This window comes from Diadema setosum, chromosome 3 (genome assembly GCF_964275005.1).
Source record: "Diadema setosum chromosome 3, eeDiaSeto1, whole genome shotgun sequence".
Lineage (NCBI taxonomy): Eukaryota > Metazoa > Echinodermata > Echinoidea > Diadematoida > Diadematidae > Diadema > Diadema setosum.
In genome coordinates this window covers 18,953,144-18,963,991 of record NC_092687.1, presented here as the reverse complement: position 1 = coordinate 18,963,991, position 10,848 = coordinate 18,953,144, and the positions used below count along the sequence as shown (strand labels likewise).

The 10,848-nt window shown below is 37.4% G+C and overlaps 1 protein-coding gene across 1 annotated transcript; it reads left to right on the top strand.

Moving 5' to 3' along the window:
• Positions 1-3,285: 3,285 nt before the first annotated feature.
• On the top strand, positions 3,286-6,971 carry LOC140246666 (perlucin-like protein). Its single transcript, XM_072326005.1, has 2 exons — positions 3,286-3,427; positions 6,559-6,971. Exons 1-2 carry the CDS (start codon positions 3,286-3,288, stop codon positions 6,969-6,971), a joined length of 555 nt encoding a protein of 184 aa, XP_072182106.1.
• Positions 6,972-10,848: the final 3,877 nt, after the last annotated feature.

Sequence of the window (10,848 nt, the reverse complement as noted above, 5' to 3'; positions counted from 1 at the left end):
ACCAATAACATGTAAAATTAAAAGCAAAAACCAATTCATCCATTTTATCAACTTGAGATATTTGACATTTTGTTTATTTACGTTTCTGCAGTTCAGTATTATCCTCTACTTATACATTGTATGTGATTTTCCCTGTCTATTTGATGGAAATGAAAATAGTTTTGAATTTGAATTTGAATATTGAGGATGCTCCAACACAAAGAAAATGATTGAAATGTGTGTGATCATTTTGATAACATCTTTACAACTATTTCTTGTTATGTAACGAGTGCAGTATCACTGAAAAGATATATTTTTTTTTCTCTATTTCGTGGTGACATTGCTTAAAACACTTTGAAAATGTCGTTTACTATTTCTTCCGTTCTAAGTGTTTACGTTCAAAAAAAATATATTGAAAAGTTTCCCTCAGAGTAGTGAAAAAAACACTTCACATTAGTACCATGTATACTACTTTTTATAACATTCTTTTCATGCAGGCCATTATAAACCTGTGGATTGTTGTCTTCAGTCTAACATTCCCGTTACCAGGTAAGCACAGACCAGCACTCATCCTAGCATGCTTTTTAGTTTAATCAAATAAACGATTATATTGAATTTGTAAATAGTCAAATACCGGTTAGTGATAGGCTAAACAGAGTCACGTGATGGAGGTACATTCGTTATGTTCGCCCATGGGCGAACATTCTTGGTAGTGTTCTCCCATGGGAAAACATTTTCGCGTTACAAATGACAGAAGGCCTAGGACGCGGCCATCCACGCGCGCACAGTGAATTTGGCTCTGCGCGAGCGAGCGATCGAGTGCGTTGGGTTCTGCATGCATGCTGGTGGTTACGTGGTTGCAAAGATCGTACACTGTAAAACCTAGTCGCTGTTGTAGCGCACTGCGTTAACAGCGTCTGGTCAGGCTACGCTAGCTACGCGTAAGTGCACGTGAATCTCTACGATCTTTGGTGGTTGACGTTGACGTATTTGACTAACCCATATAATATAACAGATGATGACTTTTGTTGTCGGGAACATGTACCAAACGTTCCACCCTCAGGGTTTGAAATGCTATTTCGGGAGGCTATAAGTCCCTCGACTTCGTCTCGGGACTTATAACCTCCCTCAATAGCACTTCAAACCCTTCGGGTTTAACATTCGGTATGTTCCCTCCCCCGCCAGTCATCATCTATATAATGTCTCCGTCAACATAGTATTCCACTATATCGTTATTGCCTTTCGGAAATAATTGGTTTTCAGTAAAGGTTTACTTTCGGCAGATGGGAATTTTGTTTTTGTTTTATTTTGTTTGTTTTTTCACATTCATCCAGTGACTCTTTACTCAACCTATAGGCTAATGGTGAAAAGTCTGTTATCTTACAGACAATATGTAGATTGCTCATCTAATTTGGGAGCTATTGCTACTGCTGCATTTTCCCCACTTCTTGTCTCGATTGATAATGGCTTTACACTTTCACAGATCCATGCTTTCGTGAGCATAGTCTGTGTGTCAGTGAAATAGATACGTGTAATTGAGTGCCATGAAAGTGTTTATGTATAATTATGATGAAGGCTTTTTGGAAATGCGATGAGTAAACAACTGCAATAAGTCAATAATCATAGCATTATATCCGATATCTCGAGGCGATTAAAGTAAAACTTTGACGAAAAGGAATGCCTATTGACAAATGGCTTTTGATGTGTCTCGTTCGGATATTTTAAATTGCAATTGACTGAACTTGTAACACCGAACGGAACTGAATGACAGTGTTTCAGCATTGATGAACAAAACGAACACTCCCACATCCGAGAGTGTCAATAACGAAATAGAAAACTCATTCTTAAAAATAAAACATTTATCAATCTAGGATCTACTAACCTTTGGAGAGTAAATGGAGCTGAAAACCAATCTCGGATCTACGAACCAGGGAAAAAATAAAGAGGATTTGTAAACTAATTTACGATTGAAATTTAGGATCACAGACTATTGTGCAAAGTCTATGATTTTATATTAGGAATAGGACATAAATACTAAGCACTACCTTAAATCAGAATGTTTGTCCTGCAATCCCTTACATCGTCACTCGGCTATCACGCAAATTCTGGAATCATGGTTATTGGTTCTCCCAGATTTTTTGTTTTTTACTTATTCGATCCATGCATTCGAGTGCAGTTTAATCCGATTTGATTTCAGTATTTGATTCGAAACTAGTTTCTTTTAAGGGATCGTATAGTTTTGGTTGAGACGTAGTTTCAGGTTTCTAACATTGTTGGTGAGATAATTAGAATCCTCTTATGAAATATGAGAAGTATGTAATTCCATGAGGAATTCAATGTTTGTTTTATGAAAATTGGTTTTGAAATGGCTGAGATATCCGAAACAGAGCGATTCTGATATGTGTGGGACCCACAGTCATGTTTCAGTCATTTTAAACCAGATTTCCATTAAATAAACGTTTAATTCCTCTAAAAATGGTATGCTCTGTACTCTTTCATAAGTCTTTTCTTGGTATCTCGCAAAAAGTTAAAAGCCCAATTTCCATCTCCACCAATACTGTACTATCCCTTTAAGCTGGGTGCATGTTAAGTTATACTGCTGAGGTATAGTGTACGGTATTTTTTGTGGTATTTTTGTAGTAATATTTTGTGGTAGTTCTGTGGTATAAAGCATGTAGTAATCCTGTGGTAACTGTCATGTGGTAATCCTGCGGTAATTGTCCTGTTATGTGGTTACTTGTCCTATGGTACAGGGCGACGTGTGGTAACTGTGCAGTTTAATGCCACGTCACTGTACACTCATGCTAACCTGGAAATATTAAACTGCACATTACTTGAATATGAGACCATTCTGAAGCAAACAATTTTCAGACAACAATAGGGCCTAGATATAATCATAATGTATTCTTAAATGAATCCCATAAGGACTGGAACAATCATCCCCCATCATTCGCACTGATTCCCACTGATCAGTTACTAGCCATTTCCTTTAATGTATAACTTTACATAGAAAAGAGGAATTCACAAGAAAAGCGTAGATTGTAAAATGTGTGAATTACGCTAGAAGGTGAGGGCATCTCAAGGTCTGTCAAGGACTCCCTGTATGAGATTTATATACTAGTATTCTGACGTCAGGCGAAATTATCAGAAACTAAAGATTGGCGTGACAAAGAAAGGGAGGGAAACAAAACAAGACAATGACTACATTGATGGATATATCCACCCTAATGATATCTCTGAAACTTGCCAGGAAAGGGCGATTCACTTGGAGACACGTGTTCGCATATACCTCAGGAAATAAAAGACATGTGCCCAACCATTTTCTCCGGAAAGGCTGGTGGATACGTCAAGCTGACTCCGAAGTATGTCCCACTGGACCATCCTAGTTATGACGTCATGGTTCCAAGAGAGGCCAGAGGAAAAGCCAATCTATACTGCGCCCACCCAGGTATTTTTCGGTTCTACAGTCATATGTGACATTTGTTTAGTTCTATTAATTTAACTTTGTTTACATCGTGTATACATCGTGTATTATCAGGTAAGGCTTCAACGAAGAATGATATAAATTTTAATTTGTAACAAAAAAGCTGAAAAATCACATGTAAGTTATACATCAGGCAAATAAGGGAATTCACGGTAATGATTTGCGCATGAGCAGAACAAAGGTCAAATGAGAATGTCTGTGTAATTGCCACTGACTTTAAAATGTAAAGAAGTCTCGAGCAACTATGAGAATCTGAATTATGTCAGTACAATGTATGTGTTTCAGACTAATTTGGAATGTCCAGGTGTAAGTCATTCATCAAGACTGTTTAGCATAATTTTTCCATGCACTTTCTCAAAACTGATTTAATACAAGATGACATGCTTCAAGAAGGAAATCTCGATCACAACACATGTCCATGTTATTTCAAAGTCTGTGGTGTAGGGGTCAAATAAGACGTGCACTAACCATGAACTCCCTTGTCACACCCACTCAACGTGTAATAAGCATACTAGAAATGCATTTTCTACTCGTGTACAGACACATGTATGTGATCTGTCAAAACGAAAGCTTTACAAAGGCAAGGAACACTGATACACACAGCTCTTGAAATATCCGGCTTTGGATTCACGTTTTTGAATGTCAAAAGGTCTGTTGAATCTGAATATTCATTAGGCCACTGTAATTGACAGATTTCACCTATTCAGTGAGATATTCACTGTTCCTTCATGTGACAACTCAAATTTGGAAAAAGCGCAATTTGTCATTCTTGTCTTTAAAGTTCATGTGTTCAGTCATGCATGTCCTTTGTCAACATATTTAGCTATCAAAGGAAAGAGGAATGAGTTTTTCTTTCTTCACAACCAACATTATGCTCCTAATAGCTGACAATTGATAGTAGCCCTCCAAAGTTGGATTATCTTCCTTGGTACTCACTGTATAATTGTTTTACATTTCGCAGAAGTTTTATTTTTATTACTGCAATAAGAGAAATAAGAAATAAGAGAAATAAGGGAATACTTTATAGTCATGTAAAATTACAGAATTATCACAGTTTTTTGTCTGTTGTTTTTATTAAAATTAGATTCATAGTAACACATATTTCGTCTTTCTCGAATCACCACACTGACTTGTATGTGTATACAGCATGCATCCCAAACCCTTGTCTGAATGGAAGAAACTGTTCGGAAACACTGGAGGATTTCGTGTGCGATTGTGACGACAATCTCTTTGGAAAGACCTGTGCTAGTACGTGCCAACATCCAAAACGCGTTATAAAACTGAAACAAAATGTGCATTAAGATCATAAATTTGTAGTTTTATGTGCTAACGAGTACCAATATAAAAAAAAAAACCTTTATAAACGTAGTGAGTTATGAAGATCATTCAACTGCAGTGGTATAGATCACCCTGTGGTATCTATTATGTCTATCCATGTGTGCGTTTGTGTGTGTGTGTGTGTGTGTGTGTGTGTGTGTGTGTGTAAGTGATAAAACTGACTTTTCGCAAGCAGTCCCATCTCTATAAAAGCAATTGCCTGTTTGAAGGCTGCGGTACCTCTGTGCTCTCCTTTGTCACATCGAAAGTGAACGGCTTTCCTTATTGTGCTATAAATCCACTCCAGGTTTCAGCAATGTACCGGAGAGACCGTATAATGGATGAAAGTATACATGCAGTGTTTGAATGCATCTACCAGTGATAGAACTACGATAAAACAGCTTTATATATAACATAATACAGATTTGTGAGAATGGACACAGAATATCTGCCAAAGAAAATCGGAGATGTGCTTTCCCCTGAGCAACATTGTCATAGAGTTTGACTACACATGAGCATGCTGTTTTGCTTTGCTTTGTTTTGTTTTGTTTTGTTTTGTTTTATTTTGTTTTGTTTTGTTTTGTTTTGTTTCACAGACTGCCAGCTTATCTACAAATTGTTTGAAAGCACATAGGGATTAACATGCATTTTAGTTCAAACTGAAACCTGTATCCAGTGCTCTAAACAAACTCTGGATTGAAATGGAATTTAACTAAAGGAGAAATGTCCATTTCACAACTATTCTCTTTCTCTCTCTCTCTCTCTCTCTCTACACGCACACACACACACACACACATCAACTATATACCCCTTTCATATTGGCATCCTAGGATGTCATACCAGACTGGAATCTGAGATGAACGCGGAATGGCTGTGCCCCCAAATCCTTATGTATTAAAACATGAGGTAAAAACCCATTATAACCTTTCATACTGATCTCGAAAACACGGCACACGTTCCCATAGCAACCCATCCAGGACACGTTCCCATGAAAACTTGCCGCCAGCTTCACGAGTTTTTTTTTTTCTCTCTCTCTCTCTCTCTCTCTCTCTCTCTCTCTCTCGAAAGCAACAAGTCCTGGCAGTCCACTAAAATTTCGAATCCACAAGTTTTGTTTCCCCCCCCCCCCAAATTCATACAATTATACATACAGTAATCACTAAAGTGAAGTCGCTACTGGCAGTATATTATTAATTACTATAGCGCATACTGAGCCAATTCCAAGCAGGCGGAAGCATCCAGAGGACATGCTGTATTATGGGGTCAATATGAAAGGGATGAAATGCCTATAATATCTATAGAAATCCAATCGTTACCTTTCTTTTTCCTAAAAAAAGGGGGGCTCGTGAATCAATCCGACAAGCGCAGCTTTCACGTTTAAAGTACTTTCAGCAGTAGTGCTCAAGTCTTCGAAAAATCTCCCTAAGGAATCGTCATGATTTTCTTTTTATTAATGAGGGAAATGTGCCTTTTTTAGTATTATATCTCATATTTAACCCGTTCCATACGGGAACCTGGTGGCCTGTGTATTAAACCTATGGGGATTTCAGAATTTAGTATGTAACGGGTTAAGACGTTTACTTAACACCATAATATCTACATTACCTCTTACCGCTTCATCGCTGATTTTCATTAATTTCATATTTATAAATACATACATACAAATTGATGTATATCATAAATACATAATTATACATATGTATATCATACACATCATTTCGACTGTACAAAATTAATGTTATGGGGATCATTATAAAGGTATCATTATTTTCAAATAGCTCCATGTCCAGCGGGATGGTCTCCGCGGGACCTCAAGAACGAATCTTGCTATCTCTACCGTAACGATTCCTTGTCATGGACCGCTGCGAGGGACTCGTGCGTTCAACTTGGCGGATACTTAGTCGCCTTTCAGACTCCCGAAGAGATGACGTCAGTGCTGGAATATCTGACATCAATGTTAGGGAGTGACGGTGCCAACAGCTTCTGGACGGGATTGAATGACTGCAGCGAGGAGGGTACCTTCACATGGACGACAGTTGGTGGCGCTCTCCCCTTGTCTAGTAGCATGTGGAAGTCTGGGGAACCAAATGATTCAGGCTATGCTGAGGATTGCACCCAAGCATTAGGAAACAAACTCAACGACAAGTCCTGTGGAGCTTTGTTGAAGTACGTCTGTGAATTCCATATCTAAATGATATTAGCCAATTGATACCCAGTGATCGAGTTGGCATTGATGAAGTGGTCTTACACGTAATCACATGAACTAATAACGACCTATTTGTACGTATTGATATCAATAACAAGGCATAATCTCAAGTATCTCTTTCTTCATCTCAATCTTCTCTTTGTTTTTCTTTTCATTCATATTTCCCCTTTAATTCTAGAACTTCAAATGTTATTATTATCTAGCCGTTGATGTTATTGTAAGTTTTATTATTGGTGTTGATATTACCAAGAAAACGTTTTTTGTTTAATTTTTGGTTTTGGTTTTGTTTTTTTGTTTTTTTGTTTTTTTTTTTTGAGTTGGCACAACCCAAACTAGTAGAGTGAAGAGGAAAATTTGGCGAATAGTATGTAGGCTGCAATGGCAGACTGGAACTGACATGTGAACATTTCATGGACTTCCTGGGCTTTTGAGTAGATGGGAGACATTTCTGAAATAAATTGCAATTGTCTACCACAACAACAGACTACCCCCTTCACCCATTTCCTGCTTTGTTTTTTTCAACCGTCTGTCAAAATGAACGCCAAGGTCTTGATGATGATTACAAAAGTAATGTGATCCATGAAAACCTATTCAAGATAATGTATTATGATCGATGGGCAGGAAGATGAAGAACGTAATAAAGTGTAATGGAACAAACAAAACAAAACAAAAAACATAGGAGAGCCTATGGGCACTGTAAAGCCAGTACACATTAGCATATGTTGCGACATAAATTGTCGCCCCGTTAAAAATTGTCGCCACGGCTCGAGGCGATAATTTTGGACGGAGTTGGTGGCATAAATTGTCGCCTCGTCAGAAGTTATCGTCTGGCGACAATTTTTTTTTTTATGTTTGTGCAGTTCAAATTTTTTATCCTCGATGGCGACAATTTGTGATGGCAAAAACAATTGTTGCGACATGAATTGTCGTCCCGTCAAAAATTGTCGCCCCCGGCTCAGGGCGACAATTTTTGATGCATGTGCTGTAATTAATTTTTCACCTCGATGGCCATGATGGCGACAATTTGTTATGGCAAGGTGAAACGTATAACTGCACAAATTGTTTAAGTATAATATAAGTTTGGCATGCTTTATGCATGAGCGAATAATTTCGACGCGCCGTAAATAATTTCTCAATCGTTAGTTGATTTTAGTACAAACGAACTATATGCACACCGCAAATACATACTTATCATCAACAAACAACAAAAAACACTCAAACAAATCCTCATAATGTACATATACAAATAAACCACCTCAACATTTTTATTCTTTTTTCTTGATATTTTATTGATTTCATTCAAACCATCCATAAATCAACACATTCTGGTTGTAACATGAACAAAAACGGTACAATTCAAAACACAAACAAATCCATTTATCAATTTATACTACAAAATAATTTTACTTCAGCATAGATAACTCGCTTATAAATCAACCCTATTAAGAATATCTTCACGAGAAAGTTCTGACATGTACCGAACCTACATCCCTTAAATATATTGGATCATGTAACTCCTCTCTTACAAGGGCATATACATGAAAAACAAATACATTATACAAATGTAGAATGAAATAATTCATAAAAAAGCCGACCAACCCTCCCCCCCCCCCCCAACCGAAACAAATCTATAGCTATATCCTAAATATCAAATCATACAAACATTTGCCATACCATTCATAACTATCCTTCTTCAAATCAAATCCCCATCCCACCAACCCATTGATCTTACCACATATCACATACTGCAATATCGTTTGGGGAAACTGTGGCTCAACTAAAATTAATCCAATTCTTACCCTCCAAAAACGTGCTGTACGTTTGATTACCAATTCCCGTTACTTATCCCCATCCAATCCCCTATTTCGTCAACTAAAAACATTGAAAATTGAGGATCTTCACACCTTTCAAACTGCTGTTTTTATGTATAAATATACATTTAATTGTCTTCCAAAAATTTTTGATGGCTTCTTCACTCCAAATTCCAATGTTCATTCATATCCAACATGTCAGTCGTCCGATTACCATCTCGAAAACCCCAGAATCATTTTAGCTCAAAAATCATTAAAACATAATGGACCAGATATTTGGAATTCTTTACCCCCTAATTTAAAACAATGTACGTCGTTGAACATTTTCAAACGAGAACTAAAAAACACCCTCATCATCCAATATACTTCTGACACATAAATATTCATACCACCTGGTCAACAAACACCCTAAACGATGCGTTCACGGCCATAACTGAAGTAACATTCACCTCATCACACTGATACACAAAATAACACTCAACGTACAAACCAAGATTCATCCCAACACAATGCACACCGCACTGCACCGCACGTCCTTCGCACAATTACTTCCCACTCAGTGAGTGGCAAGATTTTCTTTATGTATCTCTTTACCTGGGGCCATCTTCCTCGTCAAGCTTAGCTTATGATGATGGTCCCCTGCATTTCATTTTTATCATTTCCTATTGCTTCCTTTCATATATGATATTCGTTCTTGAAAAAAAAAAAGAAAATGTATGTAAGATCCAAACGTTACGAATATTAGCTGTGTAAATGACTATGTAAGTATTTTGTTGATTTGTTGATTTGTATTGATTTTGAAATGCAGAAATAAAAAACTGAACTGAACTGAACTGAACCTCTGATTAACCAAAACCTTAATCATCCCACACCCAATTTCACCAACCAACATACATACACACACCCACACACACACACACACACACACACTCGAACTGATATCACCTTCCTTCCTGATGAAACGACTTCCCAATGTTGATACGTAAGACATAATGGACCGTACGCATGAAAACAGCATCCGCCGGCACGCAAGCACCACTCCGAATTCAAATACAAAACTCATCAAGCTCAAAGCTGCTGATAAAATCAATATAACGTTTATGCCAGCAACAGCTTACCCCTCCCCACGCGCAGAAAAAATACAAAATAAACACATTCTTCCATAATATGCAATAACACACACACACACACACACACACACACACGGTTTTACATGGCTTGTTTTCATGGATGTAGCCATGTAAGTTATGTTTTGGTATTTCAATGACTATGTCAAGAATGATATTACCCAGCTAGCAAAATGTGCTTCGAGGGCGGGCGAAATTTTTTGCCGTCAGCCTTCATCGTAAATTGTCGCCAGACGACAATTTATGACGAGGCGACAATTTAAGCCGCCAACTCCGTCAAAAATTATCGCCTGTTTCAGGGGGCGAAAATTTCTGACGGGGCGACAATTTATGTCGCAACAAGCGTATGTCAAATATACATGAGGCGTGACATAATAGCAAAGACTTTCATTATTCATAGTAAGTGCAAATAGAGGCTGCCTTCGTGGTTTATAACATCCATTATCATAAATCATGCTTTCCTTATAACGTCGGTCTCTGCACTATAGCTGTTTAGCGAGACTTCATCGTTTGTCATGATACGGTGTAAAGTATAGCCAAGAATTCATCCATTCGAGTTTATGAGACCTAAGTTTATTCTTAGTTGATAAATTCTTTTTACTATGTCCATTAATTCACATGATTTTCATTGTGAATAGCTTTTTTCTGTTCAGTCTTAACGAAAAAGCAAAATTCCAAAATCAGACACAAAAACAATAAATTCGTCTTTACCACCTAAACGACTGGATGCCTAGTTATTTAAGTCTTTACTAGCAATCAAAAGCATCGGTTGTGTAGGTAATCACGAATCTGATCATGAAGATAGGTCTTCATGTGTACAGATGAATGTAAGAAATTAAAAAAAAAAAACTCTAATAATGTGTGCAGGATGTTCAGTTCATATTCTATTGCATGTGTTTGTAATGCATGACTGATAAGGAAACA

What these genes read in the sequence shown, in the direction of transcription:
- LOC140246666 (XM_072326005.1), top strand. Translation starts at nt 3,286, where the DNA reads ATGTGCCCAACCATTTTCTCCGGAAAGGCTGGTGGATACGTCAAGCTG. An exon ending in TCTATACTGCGCCCACCCAG is followed by an intron (nt 3,428 to 6,558) that starts GTATTTTTCGGT and finishes ATTTTCAAATAG; the next exon opens with CTCCATGTCCAGCGGGATGG.